Consider the following 22,756-nt stretch of genomic DNA (forward strand, 5'->3'; position numbering starts at 1 on the left):
ATGTCTTTCGCAAACAACCACTGGCAAAAAGATGTGGTCTCGTTGATAACTTTTGGTGCGACGTTTATCCCATTAGCATTTCCAACCTGTCCACGAGTTTATGGTCTGCGATCGCGCTATCACAGGTACATTAACCAGGTATTTTTTTTACTCAAACTATTGCCCACTTGCTCAATTTATTTAATTAACATCATTGTGAAATGTCTTTCATTATGTGCCTATGGACGAATTCTTTTTAAACTTCCCTTTATTATCTACTTAAACGATACGTGCTGCGTCGCCAATACGTGCAGTATATTATGATTTCATTACATAATCTCTCCAGTCACTAGGTAAAGAAGCGGTAAATTTTACAACATCTTCGATAATTTTGCACACAATTTCGTTAAATATATTAGGCTGTGTTGTCCGTGACTTACGCTTGGGTGGCGCCCTTGCTTCTGCAGCCTTTGAGCCAGCCTTTCTGGATCACAATTGCCTCTGGGCGCATAGGCAACTGTTGAATGACTTCGGCTATGCTGGCAATCGGACCCATCATCACCGCGGTGATTTCACAGTTTCGCGCGTGGGTATGGTTAGCGGTACTAACGTTTACTCAAAACCCGTTTTAAAGTCTTCCCATTAGGCCTACGGTGATGCAAACATATCTCCGACACATTCACGAACATCTTGGTAACTGCGAAGAAGTTTCAATCGATCCTGTGCATCTTTATCGCTTTGATCAGCATACTTAGCTACGATATCATTGGCACTGGTCATTATATACATCAAAATTTATTTCGATCAACGAGAGGCTTGCATGGTTACCAGCCATGTCAAAAGTGAAAAAAGCTATCTGGATCATGTGCGAGCTCCGGGAAGCTATTCCGAAATTCTTCCCATGAGTAGTCAGTCGCACAAGATGTCCAACGAATATTTCGAGTCCGTGTGTATCAGTACCACGTACTATCATTAATATTTTACATTTGTCCCAAAATCATCCTAGACACGTGTTCTGTTCTTTGTGCTTTATAGGTCACGTCTATGTTTTGTTTAGACTTTGGGAAAATAATCTCGGGGAATTATCATGCTGCCCAAGCAACACTTTACCGTATATAATAAGAATATCCTCGCTCGAATCAAGGTCGTCAACGGCAAGAGATTAATCGACTGTTGATAAGAAATAAACGGTGGAAGATTTGCTTCTTCGTGATAACCGAAGCGCTACCGTCAAATCTCTGAGTACCTCATAAAAATGTTGATCGTCTGCTAACGGCGCAATTATGCAAAATCCAATGCCACGTTACACATGTAAGCCTTACGGCCAGCTTATGTGTGTAATCAATATTAAATATCACAGTTTGAATGCAATCCCACATGAGCCACTCGCATGAAAAACGACAGATAAGAAGTCCCAGAGGATGTTCCAGCAAACGAAAGTCTCAGTGAATTATACATGTCATCGTACTTACAACTGAAACTGACCTTACATTAACAGATTGATTTTCATTTTCATGTACAACCAACTTAAAGCTTCCACGTTTCCTTCATTATTTTGTAAAGAAACTATTATTTTCTGCCAGTGTGGTAATGTCCTCTTTTGCAACATAATATAACTGACTTAGCTACCTGGAAAACATAACAAGTAAATAAAGAACGCATACGTGTAGTTTAAAGACTGGTGAAAAGAAAATATGCTTGCGAACTCTCGCTATAATAAACCTGTTTGAAAGCTACTACATTTCGACTTTTTTCTTCTGTCATGTTATACACACAACTTTATATATATATATATATATATATATATATATATATATATATATATATATATATATATATATATATATATATATATATATATATATATATATATATATATATATATATATATATATAAAAGCATGCATAATCTTGCAGTAATAAGTTTGAGGCATCTAAAATAGATGCAAGCACATCCACCAGACAATAATTGCTTTCACATTGGTGGGTAACAATTTAGCTGACTCTTGCAAAAGGATAAGAAATGTAAAATTTAGCTTATGGAGAATATTCACGCCAGAATTATGAATTTCTTGATTTAGTATATTTTTCCTTTGAGAATTGAATGGCACGCGAAAAGCAGAACTTAAGTCATCCTTATACAATCCCACAATCCCACTGTACTGACAAATAATAAAAGAGCCGTTATGCATGTATTGACTGCACTGAACATTATACTCATGTGCACAAATTGTGTCTGTAAACATTTACTATAGTTATGGCTACACTCATGTTGAAATATTGTGGCCACGTGAGCATTTATGCAAATCATGTATGTATACAGGCCACGCTTGTCGAGCTTGTACCTAACATATCGACGGATAATTGCAAAACGTGTACTCAATAGTATGATTACAGCGATATCGTTGATTACTGACCTAGGTTGAAGTCTTCTACCCCACATGACTTTCTTTTTTGCATGGGTGCATGTGGGTAACGTTCGTATGTGGGCATGTGTGCATGATGTGACACCAAAGTCATGGCTGGTAGAAGACTTTGTACTAGGTCAGTAAAAAGATACAAAACCGTTATTATCATACTACTCAGTAGTACGAAAGTGCACGTCTATGATCTTGAATTAGATGCAGTTATATTGACTGTATGTTGCTTCAATAAATTCCAAGCAAAAAACAAAACAATTTTGACAAGTTGCATCTGCTTATCAACACTTTCATCAAAGTAATAATTCAAGAAAATGTTTACAGGAGGTATAGACATGGCATTAAAGAACCTCGAGAAAATCCACGTAAGACCGTGAAACAAGAGACCAACACAAATACTCGTTTTAAAGTATATATGTAAAATGCGAGATCGATCGACTCTTAGCTGGCTGATGTAATGTGTGCACGTTCATCTTTACTGTACATTTATTTCGGCCTCCAACGTTACCTGGATCAATGCGTCATCATAAAGTTTATAGAAATAGCCAGACAAGAAATTCATCTACATCATCATTAAAACCTTCACATTACCAGTTAATCGTGTATAACAGAGGCCTGGAAGATGATTATTTTACATTTGTTTGATGCGTTTATATCGTGACACCGACCATCTATCTTTCATGAAGTGAAGATGTTGCAAAATGCACGAATGATTTAACATAGCTGTTCTTATACCATAGTTTAGAAGTTTGCAAAGAAGCGCATAAGCCTTACAAATCTAACTAAATCGCATTAAATTTGGATATTTTGCCATACAAATATCTTTCGTAGTATATGACACTCCTGGTTTAAGTATTAGACTTTTTAATTTTTATTAACTTGAATGACAAGTATTGATGTTCATACAGCATGGAATAAAATTTAAAATGTATTGTTTAATCCACACCCACTTGTACAGCCAACAAAACATACAGGGCATCAAATTTGCTCAACCATTCTCCAATGTGTGAATCACCCAACAATTTCCCAACAGTTATGGCGATAAATATCATTTAACCGGATAAAAACTATTATCGTATACTCGCTTATAAACCGAGTCCAGCTGCAAAGACCTATCTCTGCCGTCGCATAATGTGCCAGCATTTGTGGGTCTATACCATTTCTTGGGAGTAATTAGTTGAACAAACAGCGCAGACCCCAAACTTCTGCAGCATAATGCGGCGGAATATCAGGGTCTAACTTATTTGCAGATGGATTCGACTTATAAGTGAATACAGATGGTATATGCAACAAGATGTCACACGAGTAAGCATCAAGATATTGCTAGAGTAAGCATCAATATATCAGTAGAGTAAGCATTAAGATATCACTAGAGCAAGCATAAAGATATCGCTAGAGTAAGCATCAATATATCAGTAAAGTAAGCATCAATGTATCAGTAGAGTAAGCATAAAGCTATCACTAGAGAAAACATCAAGATATCACGAGAGTAAGCATAAATATATCGCTAGAGTAAGCATCAATATATCGCTAGAGTAAGCATCAATATATCGTTAGAGTAAGCATAAAGATGCCACTAGAGTAAGCATCAATATATCGCTAGAGTAAGCATCAATATGTCAGTAGAGTAAGCATTAAGATATCACTAGAGTAAGCGTTAAGATATCGCTAGGGTAAGCATCAAGATATCGCTAGAGTAAGCATCAATATGTCAGTAGAGTAAGCATTAAGATATCACTAGAGTAAGCGTTAAGATATCACTACAGTAATCATCGATATATTACTAGATTAAGCATCAATATGTCACCAGAGTAAGCAGCCTCATGTTTTACAGATAAAAATCCACGTGATGTTTTACTTTCAATTAAACTTGGCGACAGGAAATGTTCTTAATTTTTCTTCACTGTATTGTAAAAATAATGTCCCACGACTCTTCAGCGAAATTTATCCAGTGTATAACTTACAGTGAATAAAATCAGTTTTCTATGGGGTGAAGCCATAAACATACACTGAAATAAATGTCGTATAAATTGTTTCAGCTATAAACATATACGTGCTACAAGCGGATTCACCTATAATCATGCACTGATATAAATGTCCTACAAACAGATTCAGTGCCAAAAATGTTCAGACGTTAAAGTGTATCAATTAAACGATCGGTTATTACCAAAAGAGATCTAGAACTAATGAGAAAATTCACAAGCTGAAGTGTTGGTTGAGATTCAGGTTTCAGTCTGGTCCAAACAATTGTGTTTTCGCTTGAAAGATGTCATTCAAGAATCTCGCACCAGTTTGGTATAAATAATACAACGATAATGGTTCAGAATTATTGGATATTTCTGGCACTGGGGACGGGATAAGACCTTTTCAGCTCTGGTGTCTCGTATAGTTTTAATTCTAAACGAATTTTTCTCTATTTCCCTAAATTTATTTGAAGACGAACAGTAGAAATTCAAATGCAACACTGCCCACTCACCTTATGAAACATATTTATTCTGACCTCGACTAAATACTGTTCATCCTTTCTTACAGAAAGTAAGTTCATCATATAAAACTATGTATCAATAATGAAATATGTATAACTAATGATATATATATATATATATATATATATATATATATATATATATATATATATATATATATATATATATATATATATATATATATATATATATATATATGTATATATATATATAACATGTTGCACAGAAAAGACAAAAACCACCAGAACGAAACAAACAATAAGACGTAAACATGGAGAAGAGATGAGTGATACGGAAGGCAGAAGAATAACAGTTTCTGGCCTCTATTTATTTTGCTGTATGTCAGCTTTTCTTTTACTGGCTTCAGAAGCCGTAGTATTTACATTTCTAAAATGTCTTTTTTTGTTCGACCACACCTCATCACGTGCTTCATTGCATACAACGTTGCACCTTACGTCGTGAGCAGCTGTTAGTTCTTTTGCAGTTTTTCATGCATTGCATATGGAAAAAAATTGTTCAAAAGAATGCATAGATCTCTACTTGTCTTTTATCAATGGTCTCTAACCATATCAAGTTCTGTTGAATTTATTTATCAGCATTGTTGAATGGATGAATATGCTCGAACGTTTTCACCTTACTAAGTTTATGACCGACCTGTTCAGAGTTATTTCAAACTGTGCATGAAAACTTTAATATTGTTTCAATGTTGTTCAGAAAGTGGTCATGCTGTCTCTTTTTGTATCCTAAGATATTCATAAGCTAGCATTGACTTGTTCTTTAGGAAAAATGTGTGAAACATTTCAACCACACTATGAAGAGACCGTTCAAAAATTTGACTGTCCAATTTAAATCAACAAGCTCAAATACACGAATATGAGAACTTTAGCTTGTCATAGGAAAAGCAATGGCAAAACAATCAGAATGCCGATGAAAAGCCAGTATCCATTAAATTAAATTAGTCTAGCATGCACGTAGTGCACAACTGGAGTCAAGTTTGTTTGAAAAGACACATAACTTATTCAAGATACTTTCATGGTACAAAGAAGGATACTTTTGAAAAACGAAAGAAAAAGTCTACTCATTTACTTACCACGCCGGCTGACGTTGCCTTTTCCTGCTTGAATAGAAAGAATAAGATAAAATGAGAGTAAACTAGCTCTGCTCATGTTAGTAGTAGTAATATGGGACACTATAGGGCAGATGGGCCCGGCGGGTGGGAGGACAATGTGAATTCCTATGCAAAATTGGTCCATAGATTTAACATATAAATGGGTTTATGTGAACAAAAGTGTGTGACAGTGTTACAACTGGCTGCCCTCAATCGGATGAATGGCTCTGTAAAGGACCGTTGTAGTTACTTCTATTTCCTTCCTGACCTCAAAGTCTTTCACCATCTCTTTACCCAATATATGAACTTCAACTTCTTTCTCTTCATTAGGGATCCAGTCCTTTTGACCACAGACAACGTGTATTTTTCTTTCATGTTTGCATTTCGCTGAGGCGGCAGTGACATTCCGAGTGCTTGAATAGACATGGATGAGATCCATAGCTGGTGCTATAGGTCACGTATTTTGTCTTTCACTTTCTTCTCTTTCTTACTGAGAAGGTGCATCGTTTCATCTGGATTTTAAAATTTCAATTTACGATATTTGCACATAGACGGCCTTTACGGCTAGTGTCTTACCGTCAAGGTATTCATTCAATTCTCAAGATGAAAGAGCCAATGCGGCTTACCTTTCTGGTCAAAGCTTTGAGGGGCGTCATACAAAAGTATATTCAAGAGAGGATGAATAACTACTCCCCTCGAGATAAAAATCAAGGTAATTGATACATCTGCTAGGACGACGGACATTCGACTCCAGAATGCAGATTAATGTATAGAAACCTGTTATCATTTTTGAGGAGAAAGGACCTTGGTCTTCATAGTACCGTAAGGCAAAAGAAAACAAACAAAATAAACAAGAGGAAGAGGAGAGTCTTCTGAAAATGAATTACCCAAGAAATGAAAGAAAAGAAGGCGAGAAGAAAATAAAGACGAGGAAGAACCGGTGGCGGTGAGGAAATTTAAATGAAGATACACAGAGTGAGACAAGAAGAAAATGGACTTTGTGATATCTTGTGAAATTTTAATTGTGATTCTCAAAACGAGAACATACCCAAAGAAAAAGTAAGTGACTCTTTGTCTTGACTTTGTTATGGATAAAACACATAAGCATTCATATACGCACAATGTTCTAGCATTATGGGGAAAATGATTTAAGTTTTAATCGACTGGGCAATAATTGAGTGGCATCTCTTTTCTAGAGATGTAGATGGCCCTGGAAAGAACTGTTGGGGGTTTGTTCTTTTGAACAACTCAAAACTCACGTACTTGACATGAGTGTTAGTTGTTTTCAGCCGTTACCACGACCAAGTCCTACTTCTTCTCCTGCTACTGTGGATGCTAGTCGCTGATGGCATCTCAGTAGTAGTGAGTGTACATGTAGTGATGCCTGGGTTGGAGTGGTTGGCACGTGAATGTAACTTTTTCTTTGGTCGAGTTAAATAAGTCTGATGCATTTGTCTCAAATACCTTAAATCTTTCAAAATGTCTTGTAGCACCCAACCGTTTGATTTTCACCGTCATTATTCTGTTCTGCTCCTTCGCACTTTCTCTTCTCTTCTTCTTCTCGTTTTCTTCTTTCCTCTTCTTGTTGTTGTTGATTCAAAAAGGCTTGTTCCGCTACTTTCCGCTTTCATAAACTTTTCATCCATTCTTCGTTCTGTGCCTGTCTAAAATCCTCTACCCAATTTAACGAGGGAGAGGCTAAAAATTCTTGCGAAGACCAAAGAAAATCCACTAAATTAAAACAATTCTCTTCTGGAAGCAGGAATGAGGCTTTCGTAATTGTCATAACATCACCCCTTCTATCCACAGGATTTCCCATACTTATCTGTAGCTTAGCCGTTGAGGTAGTGTTCAACACTATTACTAAGTCACCCAAGTGAGGTCAGCAACTTCTAACACTGTTACCGTTTGACCCTATACACACTATTATCATTATAAACTCACTTCCATGCTAACCATATGTACCAATTTAACAGTGATTCCCGTTGTCCACCAAGTGCCCCATCTGCCCTATAATGCCCCATATTACCACTATATTTTTCACTATCATTCATAAGCGTATGCATGTTAAATAATTGGAAAATTGAAACATAAAAACATTAGGCGAGGGAAGTAAAATACCTAAGCACTTAAAAATAGAGAACATCTGTCTAATATTTTTTATCAAGTCTTTACAAAACATATATAGACTGTCTAAAGTCGCATCATGTGATGCATGTAAACTTTAAGTTAAAAGTTCATAACACCAGAAATATATATATAGAAAATGATTTTCATACTTTACAGGATTTCTGAAATCAGGACGATCGAAAATCAAATCAATTACACATTATGTTTCCTTACGACATTTCATGTGGCTGAAATCAATTGCACATTATCTTTCCTTACGGCATTTCATGTGGCTGAAATCATTTACACATTATGTTTCCTTATGACATTTCATGCGGCTAAAATCAACTACATATGTTTTCTTACGACATTTCATGTGGCTGAAATCAATTACACATTATGTTTCCTTACGGCATTTCATGCGGCTGAATTCAACTACACATTATATTTCTTTACGACGGGTTATGCGACTGAAACTGATTTTCAAACTCTTTGACTTTGTGAATCCTGTAAAATATGAAGTTGATTTCTTAAGAGGATCTAAATTTTACTTTGCTACTACTGAAGAAATTTAAGTGCCATACTCTTAGGAGAATAGGTCATTTGTGGTTGTTGAAATGACTGTCAGTGTTCGACTTTGATACTGATATTGGTATAATGCTTGACAACTTGTTTTAAAAAAACTTCATGCACTTATCTATAATATTTGTTTAAAAAATGCGCATACGCATTAGTGAATGTACCCAATACGAACTTCAGCCTATGAAATGAAAAAACGTTTTAAAAAAAGTGTGGTTTCGAAACTGAAATTATGTCCTAGTATATGTAAGTGGTGTCAGGCTGTATGAATTTCGAATAAACATAAAACATTTTATTTCAAATAATTCATCGGCGTTGGATGGACATTTAGTTCACCGCGCTGTTTCAAATACGATGCATTTTGGCTATAACAGATAGCTTAAATAATATCCGTAACTGGGAATAAAACATCAAATCCGAACTGTTTTCAAATATCTGAAAATGATTTCTCCACGTATTTCTTGATACTTATCGATACCATGCAATATACTACTCAGTGTGTGTGTGTGTGTGTGTGTGTGTGTGTGTGTGTGTGTGTGTGTGTGTGCGTGCGTGCGAAAGCCATACTTCTTGTTCTTATATTTCATTTTCAGACATAATTTGAATATTGTGCTGGACATTGGCTGGCGTATGTCATGATAGTTCACAAGTATTATCCGCACCATGATACACACTCACCTTCCTCTAAAACATGAACATTTATACTGCTAACTTTTAGGTCCGAGCTTCGACAGACATAGCTACCCCCGTCTAGCCTATTGCTTCGCTTAATGATGAGCTCACTGATATAGGAGTTGCCTGGAATGGGTTTCCGTTTTAGAATAGTCGCTCTGTTTATCCAGGCTGTATTAGTGGAAACAATTTTCTCTCCTTTGAAATACCAGTCGACGTCCTCTGGCGCGTTATCTTCACCTGTTGCATTACAAATTAGGTGAATATCACGTCCCTTGTCAACGTATTGCCGTCCATAGATAATAATACCTGAAAAACGGGAAGAATTTGCTCATAGAATCGAGTAAGACATTACACTACCCAACGCAAGATGGTCATTATAATACCGTCATCATTCCCAGTTTTACTCAAAGACTCCAAAAGGGTAATATTTAGTTATATGAAGGACTCAAATCGCGAGCAAGTATCCAACTTTTCTAGCATTAAAATAGAAGTAAACAAAGTAAAATATCAGAGGTTTCTAGGTTTGCTTATTTCAAATTCCTAACATTTATTTTCAGATTAAACACACGTCTTTCTTTTGACCTCTGGACAGGAGACACTTGTTATTTATAAAGCTACAACTGTTCTTTATCTCGTCTGTTTGAAGTGATATAATTGTTTTGGTATAACTTGCCCAAAAGATTGCGAATTGGAATTTCAAAAAAGTTTAGTTACCAACCTAGATATGCACCTTTCAACGACTTAAAATTTCGTATAAAAATTAGTATAATTTTGAGCTAAATCGCATATATAACCTTCATTTACTTTCTGTGATACATACGTTTTAAAAAAAGTTGCTTCACTTTTAAATTACGTTGATTTTTAAGAGGGATCGAGACCTGTCTGAGTAAAGTTAAACAATGGCAACTTTGACGCGAGACTTTGTATGCCTGACGTTTTTAGTGGTAATTTTTATACAGTGCGATTAAAATTCATTATTAAAATCCGCTACATCAGGTACATCAACACTGGGTTTGAAAAAAAAGTATAGTTTCGTGACCCAAAACGCTACCAGAACCACCAGCCCTATTCGACGTGGTAAATGAAAAGTATATACCTTTAAGTTTCATTATTCTCCACATTCCACAGAACGTCAAGGCAAGTATATATAACATTCAGATAATGGACAAAGATAGTATCTACGTGACACGGCTGAAATATGGGCGATTTCTCACACATTTGTAAATGTTAATGCGCGTTCTAATTGGTTGAACATCACAATTTGTGCCTGTAAAACCCATGATAAACTGTCGCAAGTTTCGCAGATATTATTCTATTACTCCTTCTCTCAAGGTATTGTTTATTATTTGTTTCTGATGGGTATTTTTTTCGATACGTATGCTAGGGCTCTACACCATGCTAGACAAAAAATGAAGGGGAACCGTTACCAAGGAAACAATGAAGAAGGCAGTAAAAAATAAAATGCATCATATGACGTCATGTGACATCAGCGCGTTGCATTCAATGCCACTGCAACTGGTATAATGACCGTTGCCTGGTATGGTATCCCGGACGAAATGATCACTGTCCTCATATAAATCTCTGTTGTCAGCGAATAAAGAACTCGAGAATTTAAATGTTATGTGTACTTCAGGACACTGAGTTTGACGTTGTGCCATGGAAACAAGAATTTAACCTAATTTGTGACAACGAAGCCACACGTAATGTTCTAAAATCATCCTTTTCAGAAATGTTATTCTCTTAATCACAGACACTTTCTTAGAGAAATATGTGAGAAGCAATTGCAATAAAAATGTTTGATTCTACTACATTTTAGTTATTTATTCGATTTGTCTACTTCAAGTAAACACAAACTTGTCCTCGTCATTCGATGACCCTTGGTACCAAATACTCTAATGAACATCAGCGGACGAATGTTTTCTTCCCATATTCCTTTTGCAGAAGTTTGGTATCGCCGTCTCGAAGAATAAATTTGCCAAGATTTATGTGACATGAATCTTGTCTACTTTCTCTTCTTTACAAATTAATAAATAAACAAAACAATAATAACAAGTCGGCACTTTGTTCTATAAGGTGCTGATCAAAAGTAAAGTGCTAGAAATCTGAATATGAAGAATTGTACATATATTTTCATTCAGGAAGTTGTGACTTTCAAAATAAAACATAAAAATGAAGCACAAGAAAAATGAATGATAAAAGGAAATGATGCTACACTTCTGTACAGGGAATAAAAAAAGGCAAAATAAATTTTAAATAAAGTTCAGTAAAATATGGGGTCGAATCTCGTCAAGTTGCCAGGTATTAATTTTATTATTTTTTAAAATTTTTTAAAAAATTTTTTTTAATGGTCTCGGGGATTATTGGACGCATTCACCGTTAGATACACATTAGCCGTGGATCTCTTAAGAAAGTAGGAGGGTGAATTTCCTACATTTGTACATTATCATTCTGTTTCAATATTTAAACTGAAACCAAACACAATAATAATAATAATAATAATAATAATAATAATAATAATAATAATAATAATGCAAATAATAAAGAAACCCTTACCTGGTGGTGCGGGAGTTCTTCGAACATAATCATCTGAAAGGTTGAAAATGATACAAATGAAAGAAAAGCGAATTTTATTCTAGCCTGACTCGGTTTTGTGAAGTTAACTAGTTTAATCAGCTAAGGATAATACGGGACAGCAAGAACTAATCATGTCTTGTATGTGTATCTGGGAATTTAAATTTGAATATCTTAGTAAATTTATAGCTTACATTTGTGACGCAACGCAACACGAGTTTCCATTTTCCATGTTGCATCAGTCCATTATCTCATGACGACTCAAACGCCATGTCTGGGTAGGGAAAGGAGCCATTCAAAGCTCAGTACACATGCGCACGGACGAACGAACTGGAACAATGTTATAATTCCCGCCTACACTTAAGAAAGGACGCTAAACAAACAGCAAACAAGTAACGTGACTAGATACAAGTGAACAATAAAGCATGATACTGTACGTACTAATCTGTCGCATCAAACTGCAAACAACAAAGATTCTGATCTGTCGTAGGATAATTCGCCTCCAGATCAGGGTCCATGTTGTTTGTTCTACTGATTGCTCCTAACAAACTTCACAGATTCGAATAGAATTGTGCTCTAAGACTTGCAGATCTGGGTAGTTTCCAGTTGAATTCCTTTTATAAGTAAGTTTATCACATAATTGGTACAGTTTTCCTTATAGTATGTGCAGTTTCAATTTTTTTATATCACATCGTGTTACATATTACTTTACGTGATTCTGATTGGTTCAAATGAGCCAATGATTGGCTGTGATCGTGGGAAAATTTTTTGAACCCACCTTCCGGGATTTTTCAGTGAACATTTCAGCGGCCGTTTTCCACTAGAGTAAAGAAAGGGAATTGGGGGAAAATGGTCTCGTCTGTCTGAATATAGCCAATTGATCCCAACAGGGTTTATAAAATCAGGTATAACATATAATCATATGAAAAATGGCGTGAATCTGCAAGGCAAGAACAACAACAAATACAACAAAGATATTGTTCAGTTGATAGCGGATGTGGGGGTGGGGTGGGGTGGGAGACGGTATACCTGAAACAAGGAATCCACCCTATACACAAATGTGGTTTAAATGTAAACTTATAGAAGAAAATAAACTCGCCTCTGTTCACAGAAGAATGTGGACATAAACCAGTCTCCCTACTGACAGAACATTATCCAAACACAGTATATTTACTTTGTAAATACATGATGCAATTCCGATTCAAAATGAAATTTGTTTAGATTGTCTGTAGTCTACTGTTCCAAAGCGAATACTACAAATGTAACAATGTAGTTGTGAAAGTGACCCTTTAGGGTAGACTTTCCACTTGTACTCAATACTGTATCAAACAGTGTGACATCACACGTACTGGATCTTTATTTTTGAAAATGATTTTGTCTGTGCAAAATGTTATGTTTATTTGGAAGGATGCTTGTTCTTTGATTTATTGTTTGTAAAAAGTATAATCTAAACGGCAATACTAGTTCAACTTGATTTGGGACTACTTTTTATGCACAAATAATGAAAAGCAAAACCTCAGTCAGATTAGATAAAATTATTTGTTCTTTTTCTATCTCAATAACTTCCACTGAAATACAACTATGATATAAAAAGAATCTCAAATAGGTAATAATTTAATATTAAAGGTAGGGCACCTGGATATTCAAGAAAACTTAAACATTTGTATAATTGCACCTGGAGATTCAAAGAAAGCTTAAACATTTGTATAATTGCACCTAAAGATTCAAATAAAGCTTAAACGTTTGTATAATTGCACCTGGAGATTCAAAGAAAACTTAAACATTTATATTATTGCTCCTGAAAAGTCTATGAAAATTTAAACATTTGTACAGTTTCACCAGGAGATTCAAAGAAAGCTTAAACAATTGTAAAATTTTGCGAACTCATGTCTAATAGACAAAGAGTACAAAAGAATTAAGTCATAAAAACTGAGTTATAAATACTACTACTACTACTACTACTACTACTACTAATAATAATAATAATAATAATAATAATAATAATAATAATAATTAGAAGAACAAGAACATAATCAACAAGAAAAACAAGAACAAAATCAACAGAAATAAGAACAAGACCAACAACAGAAACGAGAACAAGATCTACAACAAGAACAAGGACAAGATTAAAAAAACAAGAACCAGAAAAAGATCAACTAGGACAAGAACAAGATCTAAAAGAAGAACAAGAATAAGATCAATAAGAACAAGGATAAGAAAAAGATCAACTAGAACAAAAACAAGTACGACAAGAACAAGAAGAAAATCAAGAAGAAGAAAACAACAACAATGTCGAGAAGAAGAAAAAGAACAAGATCAACTTGAAGAACAAGAAAAACATCAACAAGAATATAAGGAACGAGGTCAGCACAAAAGAACAATAATTACAAAAAGATCAAGAACAAGATCAACAAAAACAAGAACAGGATCAACAAGAACAAGATCAATAAGAAGAACAAGAACAAAATCAACAATAACTAAAACAATAACAAGAACAAGAACAACAAGAAGAACCAGAACAAGACCAACAAGAAGAACTATGAACGAGATCAAGAAGAAGAACAAGAAAAATTTATAGAACAAGAACAACAAGAACAAGGTCAACAAGAACAAGAAAAAGATCAACAAGAACAAGACCAACAAGCAGAACAAGAACAAGGTCAACAAGAACAAGAAAAAGATCAACAAGAACAAGACCAACAAGCAGAACAAGAACAAGGTCAACAAGAACAAGAAAAAGATCAACAAGAACAAGACCAACAAGCAGAACAAGAACAAGGTCACAAAACACTAACCAGAACAAGATCAACTAGAAGAACAAGAACAATAACAATAAGAACCAGAAAAGAAAAACAAGAACAAGAACAAGATCAAGATCAAAGGAACAAGATAAACAAGAACAAGAACATCAAAAAGAAGAAAAACAACAAGATCAACTCAAACAAGAACAAGATCATTAAGAAGACCAAGAAGACGATCAACAGCAAGACAAGAACAAAAACAACAAGAACAAGAACAAGATCAACAAGAAGAACAAGAACAAGATCAATAAAGACAAGAAGATCAACAAGAACGCGAACAAGAACAAGATCAAAAAGAAGACAAAGGAAAAGATCAACAAGAACAACAAGGGGATCAACAAGTAGAGAAAGAACAAGATCAAGAAGAACAAGAAAAAGATCAACAAGAGGAACAAGAGCAACATCAACAAGAACCAAAAACCAAAAAAAAATGGTCAACAAAAACAATAACAAGATCAACATGAAGAACAAGAACATGATCAGGAAGAACAAGAACAAGATCAACAAGAGCAAATCAAGATCAAGAAGAAGACTAATAAAAAGATCAAAAAGAACAACAAACAGATCAACATGAAGAACAAGAACAAGATCAACAAGAACAAGACCAAGAAGAACAGAAAAAAGAGGAACAAGAGCAACATCAATAACAACAAACAAAAAATTAACAAAAGCAAGAAAAAGATCAACACGAAGAACAAGAAGAAGATCAGCAAGAACAACACCAATATCCACAAGAACAAGAACAAAACCAACAAGAACAAAAATAAGATCAAGAACAAGAACAAGATCAATATGAAGAACAAGAACAAGATCAATAAGAAGAAGATCAACAAGAACATGAACAAGATCAACGAAAAGAACAAGATCAATAAGAAAAAGATCAACAAGAACATGAGCAAGATCAACGAGAAGAACAAGAATAAGATCTACAAGAACAGGAACAAAATCAATATCAAAGAAAAGAACAAGAACCGTATCAACAAGAATAAGATCAACAAGAAGAAAATTAACAAGATCAGCAACATCAAGAACATGATCAACACAAGGACAACAAAAAGAACAAAAACAAGATCAACAAAAACAAGAACAAGATCAACAAAAAGAAGAAAAACAAGATCAAAAATAACAAGAACAAGATCAGCAACAACAACAAGAACAATATTATTAAGAACCAGAACAAGATTAAAAATAAGAACAAGAACAAGACCAGCAGGAAGAACAACAAGATCAGCAAGAACAAGAACAAGATCAAGAAGAGGAACAAGAACAGCTTCAAAAGAAACAATAACAAAATCAACAAGAAAAATAACAAGATCAACAAGAACAATAACAAGATGAACAAGAAGAACAAGAACAAGATCAAGACGACAAGAACAAGGTCAACAAGAAGAATAAGAACAAGATAAGAAAAGAATAAGATCAACCGGAACAGGATCAACAAGAACAAGATCAACAAGAACATGATCAAGAAGGTCAACATGAACAAGAAGAAGATCAGCAAGGACAAGATCAACGAGAACCAGAACAGGATCAACAAGAACAGAAGTCTAACAAGAACAAGATCAACAAGAACAAGAACGAGATAAACAAGAACAAGTACAAAATCAACAAGATCAAGAAAAACAAGAGCAACAACAATATCAAGAAGATCAACAAGAACAAGATCAACAAGAACAAGAACAAGATCAACAAGAAGAAGATCAGCAAGAACAAGACAAGATCAACAATATCATCATGAACAAGAACAAGATCAACAAGAACAAAATCAACAAGATAAGCACATAACGAATTAAAAATTAACAAACAAAGCAAATTAAATATACATAACAAATTTATGATTGTATATAAGTAATGTATGTATATAAGTAATGTACGATTATATATATGTCTCTTACTGGATGGTGAGGCTGGATGTCTTAGAACATAAAAACCTAACAAAGGCGCCCCGCACAGTTATTCTTGGTTGGGGCCTAGCATATAGCGGTCAAATATTACGGTTACCTAATGTAGGCAAAAATATGTTTAGAGTGAGATCGGAGAGGGGGACAACTGTTCGATACATTCAGTGCTACATATATCATGTGATACAAAATAAATTGTTACAGTAGCAATCTATTGAAAACCGCTTCAAATTTTAATAATCAGAAACAAATGAATTCATTTCGAATGTGAACGCACCCACCACCAACCCCCCCCCTCACACACACACACACACACACACACACACACACACACACACACACACACACATAATTTTCCTTGATTTTGTAGTGGTTATAGTTTATCCTTACATTCAGTATCCTGCTATCCAGGCGAAAATAATTACAAAGTTTTGTTGTAAAATAGCAACCGAAATGCATAATATTTTATTTCCCGACGTTGTTGCATTGTTGTTTCTTTGTGCATATCTTTTAAAAAAAAAGAGAATCACGTACCTATAACAGTGAGGGACACATAATGTGCGAAAATTTTAGTGGCGCTGATTTCACACTGGTAGATGCCTGAGTGATGGATTTGGGCATATTTTATGTGAAGATCCCAAGCCGATGTTGTCTCGTCTACTTTGTAGTCGTTGACTGCCATTTCGTCTTCCGATGAGAAAACTAATTTTCCGATCGTGATGGGAAAGTCCTGCTCCGACTTTCTCCAGATCACCTGCAAGAAAAAAAAAGGAGTCAAGATGTTAGTGCATAACCCCGATTAACGTCGCGACCCTGACTTGCAGCCTTTTTCGTTGTCATCCTCTAAGAATTTGTTATAATATTTTAAAAACGATGTTACTTTAACTAACTTAGCTCGCGTAAATCTTGGATGTTTATTGGTACTACAGTAACTATGTAAAATTAGTTCTAAACGGTACACCTGTGCCATTACACTGATTGATTGGGGCTGCCTATATTACGATTATTGCATAACAATCCGATAGATACTGGTGCCCTACGTCACTATCCCTAGCATAACCTTACATTCAACTTCTAGACAATATATTGTATTTTGTTATTGATGTTGTTTCCTTTGTGACGAAGCCCATCCAATTCTAATCTCTTTTTACCTTCTTATTCTATCTAATTGTCTAATTGCTTTGTCAACGTCAAGCAATTCTGCTATTTGGAGGTAACAAGAGGCTAGTGATGGCCCATGCTTGTTCATTGTTGACATCTGCCTAAAAACGAAATCTATTGGCCAATAATTAAGGGTTAGTGAGACGCTTCCTGACAGTTAAAAGTGTTGTAATATTCCTCCCCGAAGTAGAAGCATAGTTATGACAGGGACAGAAATTGTTTGGACAACGAGTGATATTACATCAGATTAGTTGACCTTTAATTCATTTACATTTTTACGCTTTCTGTCTCGTATTTCATGGACGTGTTGATTAAATATCATATTTGCTATTATCCAAGTCCTCTTTGGCTTTACTTCATTTATTTATGCATCTTCAACCACGATAATAATTTGTAGTCTAAGTTATATTTTCATCCGATTCGCTATCACCGGAAAAATCGAGAAGTGTATCCGAATTTTGCCATTCATGACGTGAACTCTGTCTATTTATCCAATACATTTATTTCAGCCCATTGATTTAGCGCCCAGCGCCAGAAATCGGATTTTTCTGTTGAAAGATTATATAGAAATAGCGGGGTTTCAAGATCCGGTGATATCAATCGATTTAATGTTTCTCGACATCGAAGTTAAATTGAAGACATTTTTTTTATGTGATATGCATGAGCAAGGTCACAGCCGTAGATCTCTTGCCTACATCTATATATTCATTCCAATAGTGATGGAAATTGTTACATCTCCAAGTCTACAACAAAAGACATGACGGCATCTACTGTACCACCCACCCACCCCCAATCGAAACAGCAGTGCTGGATGAAAAGTTCAAAATATTTTCTTGCAAGCAATACATTTTGTTATATTGGCTACAATTTTGATTATACTCGTACAACTTTTCATAATATTTGGAAACGTTTTGCCGCAATTCCTCATGGCTTTGTTTCATAGCATATTTACAGTAGTTATGTCCATAGTTCGTAAACATACTTAAAGCAGTGATGTCCATACGTTCATAAGCATATTTACCTCGGATGCTGGTGGTCGCGAAGTTCGAACCTCGTTCGAGTCACACCTTTCTTTTATAAAAATGGTATTAACAGCTGCCTCATTTGTCACTCAGCATTAAGAGGTAATATTGTGACTAGTCGGCCTGGTGTTAAGATAATATTTCTGGGTGGGACATGATGCCATATGTCTGAGGCATGATGCCCGTTGCTAGACATGACTATAAACTGCCACATTGCAGACATTGTAGCAATATGACTAAAACATTGTTAAAGCTACGTTAAAATCCAAATCACATACACACACACACGCACACACTTCATACCTTCATAAAATTATTTACATTAGTGATGTCTATACGGGAGGTCGCGGGTTCGAACCTCGACACACACATGCGTACGTGCGCTCCATACCCTCATTGCATATTTACATTAGTAATGTCCATACGTTCAAAAAAATAAGAGATAAATATGATCATTTCTCATTATTTTGAGCAACGTTCAGTCATTTATTTTTTGAGCGGGATGCAAATTATTTACATTTCTTTCATATTCAAACAAAAAAGGAGCCAGTAGATCTAATCCTAGATTCCATAACATGCTATCAACGCTCTTCAAGTCCATAACGTCTACAACTTTATATCACAGCCCCCACCTCTCTCTCTCTCTCTCTCTCTCTCTCTCTCTCTCTCTCTCTCTCTCTCTCTCTCTCTCTCCGTTCTCGTGAAATCTCGAATTCCTATTTCTTGATTTCAAACAAAGTCGATTAAAATACTCAACCGCCTCTGAGTCAACTTATCATTCCGAGGCCGAGAGATTGTCCTAAGATAATTTGCAAAGTGGGAGTTTTGAAAATTTAAACTGTATATCTTGCGTCAGTATGTTAAAGAAATTGATTGGGAGGATTAAGGCTTGGAGATGCAAATCAAATCATGTTAACAAATCGATGTATGCCCAGCCTTGACTGATTGTGTTGATTGCTTACTTTCGTGAATTATACTTTCCACATAAATAATATATCAAAGCCTACAAGCATATACAAAACCCAATGAAGGGTGAATAATTTTACCTGGGGGTGGGGGTGGGGTGGGGGTGAGGGTGCGTCTAAAGTAAACGCAAGATACTATTTTATTCTAGTGAAATTTATCAAAGGCAAATCAAAATTGATGTTGATTAGCGTGGTGTATGTGTTGCTAGCGTAAGCATGAATTTATTTACCTTTTGAAGAGAACAAAGAAAACAACAGTTAATAGTTAATAGGAAACGCATTACTAATTTAAGCCTAGATTCATATTATTAATAATATTGAACTAAACGTTGCTAGTATTGCATTGCTAAAATACAAATTATGGACAATATAAGGATCAAGAGATGGAAACATTAATCGTTTCAAAGCAATATTTAGCGTTATGAGTCATCCATATGACGTTATGAGTCATCCATACCTGGATATTATGAGTCATCCATACCTGGACGTTATGAGTCATCCATATGACGTTGTTAGTCATCCATACTTGGACGTTATGAGTCTTCCATACCTGGACGTTATGAGTCATCCATACCTGGACGTTATGAGTCAAGCATACTTGGACGTTTAATGGATTCTTTTACGTGCCAACTCTAGTATCTAGTCGTGAAGACGCGAACTGTTCCAAACATATTCTTGCAGTTAGTCAAGCTAGTACATGTTGTTCTTAGTCAAATAGCTTGTGCTTAATCATACTAGTCCGTCTTGTTAGTCAATAGCTTGCAGTCAGTCATAGGAGTCCATGTTGTTCTTAGTCCAATAGCTTGTGCTTAGTCATATTAGTCCATGTTGTTAGTGAAATAGCTTGTAGTTTGTCATAGAAGTCCATGTTGTTCTTAGCCAATCAGCTTGTGGTTAGTCATATTTCATAGACAAATAACTTGTGATTAGTCATTCTAGTTCATGTTGTTAGTCAAATATCTTGTAGTTAGAATAACTAGTCCATGATGTTCTTAGTCAAACAGCTTGTGGTTGGTCATTCTAGCCTATGTTATTCTTAGTCAAATAGCTTGTAGTTAGTCATAAAACTCCATCTTGTCTTGGTCAAATAGATTGTGGTCAGTCGTAATAGTCCTTTTTTCTTAGACAAATAGCTTATAGTTAGTCATACTACTCCATGTTATTCTTAGTTAAATAGCTTGTGGTTATTCATACAAATCCGTGTTCTTAGTCCAATAGCTTGTGGTTAGCCATACATGTCTATGTTGTTCTTAGTCAAATAGCTTGTAGTTAGTCATACATGTCCACTTTCTTTTTCAAATAGCGTGTGGTTAGTCGTACTAGCAAATCTTTTTAGTCGAATAGTTTGTTGTTAAGCACGTTTGCTAAGGCCCAGCTATAGAGTCACGTATAAGCTATAATATACCTGTCATGGGAATATTACCGCGGCCTTGTGTTTGATCTCTAAAGATTGTCGCGGGGTTAGTGTTGAACTCTTACGCAAGGTTACCATGACAATCCAGGACCGGAAACTTGAGTTGGCCAAGGCGACCGGTCGCATCACTTAACAAAGGATTGCCGTTATCAAACGATATGTTAAAGGTTAGTTTAAGGATCAAAAGGAAATCCACGGGGTGAACGAGCCGTGTTCTTATTCGTCTCCACATTGGCAGACAGCGAGAGGGACATTGTCGGCTAAGTTTGATTGGTTCGGTCCACAAAGCGATATCCAATCAAAAATTGAGATAGACGGCGTGACTACAATTCAGACCCAAATGATATCTTCCGAACTCGTAAGATTAATTCAGTATTCCCTTAAAAGGATTGGAGATCAATATGGCTTACTCCGAAAAAAGAAGCTATTAGTAATTCGGCGGCAGAAGTTACAGGTAGATTCTAAGGAAAAAGTTTCGAAAAGGTCAACAAGTTATTTGCTCGATTTTTGCAGAATATTACGGCATCATAATTGTAATTATTGGTAGTATGTACACTTAATTACCAGGATCGTTTACTATGTAGAATTACCTTTGTAGTGTGTCATTTACATGCGTATTTGAGAAATGGTACTTGAGCCTACGTAGAGAATTATTAGATGCGAGGCGGAATTATGCACATTGTTAGCTTGTGGTCAGAATTAATTGTGTAGTTCGCAAAAAGGTTACTTTGTAGTAAACCAGTGCAGTTGTTAATACGTTATGTTAAAATTTACACATCCTTGAATTGTGAATTTTGGAAAATGGGGTTGAAGTATGTAAGATTAGTTACAAGGGACGTATGAATATATCAGAGTAAGGATATTTGAATATTTGCGTACTTTGTATGAGTTGTAAGGTAAAGAAATGCGTCTGATTATTGTGATATTGTTCAGTATAACGGGATTATGAATATGTACTGATGCGACGGAATTTATTGATGTATGTATAAGAAGTAATTGATACCGTGCTGTATTATGACGTTTGTTTTACCATACAAGAACGTATGGGTATCTTGATGTGAATGAATGCGTGACCGAAGAAATTTAATAGCCGTTGTCTGATGAGAGGTTGTGTGTAGTGTGAGATGAGAGGGCTAAGGGAAATATTGTACCGTCCATGTGTTTTCACAGGAAACTTTTTGGGGACAGAAATTCCGGTTCCATCGAGTCACAAGTCTTCAAGAGTTGGAGACAGAATTGAGACTAGCCGAAACAGTCGAAGTCGACAGAAGTGCATTAGTTGGGAAGAAAGTGGACGAGAAGGAGAATAAATATAGAGAACGTCGAGGAGGAGGAGGAAGAAATTGGAGAACGGTCGGGGAGGAAGAGGAGAATGAATTGGGAGAAATAAGAGACAGGAAGGAGACAATAGTTGAGTAGAAATACAAAGACAGGTGGAATATAATCTCACACTGCTAATCAAGTGATGCAATGGGCTTATTAAAGGATCGAGCGGACGGAGTGTAATTGGAAATTTTAGTCATTTGATTTTTATATTGTTATTAAATTGTTAACCTTTTTCAACC

The 22,756-nt window shown here is 35.4% G+C and overlaps 1 protein-coding gene across 2 annotated transcripts in view; it reads right to left on the bottom strand.

Annotated features, from left to right (window-relative positions):
- LOC149801639 (zwei Ig domain protein zig-8-like) overlaps nucleotides 1-22,756 on the bottom strand; it is a 285,564-nt gene that overhangs the window by 17,921 nt on the left and 244,887 nt on the right. The window contains exons 4-7 of one of the 2 annotated variants that reach the window (XM_089954338.1): nucleotides 17,164-17,383; nucleotides 11,910-11,942; nucleotides 9,360-9,662; nucleotides 5,976-5,999 (exon numbers count right to left, since the gene is read on the bottom strand). In XM_089954338.1, coding sequence (XP_089810464.1) covers nucleotides 5,976-5,999; nucleotides 9,360-9,662; nucleotides 11,910-11,942; nucleotides 17,164-17,383 — 580 coding nt within the window. Of the gene's footprint in view, nucleotides 1-5,975; nucleotides 6,003-9,359; nucleotides 9,663-11,909; nucleotides 11,943-17,163; nucleotides 17,384-22,756 lie in introns of both variants that reach the window. The other variant, XM_089954337.1, reaches the window with a different exon arrangement.

The sequence above is a fragment of the Sinohyriopsis cumingii genome, chromosome 4, assembly GCF_028554795.1.
Source record: "Sinohyriopsis cumingii isolate HCF-2022 chromosome 4, ASM2855479v2, whole genome shotgun sequence".
NCBI classification, from domain to species: Eukaryota; Metazoa; Mollusca; class Bivalvia; order Unionida; family Unionidae; genus Sinohyriopsis; species Sinohyriopsis cumingii.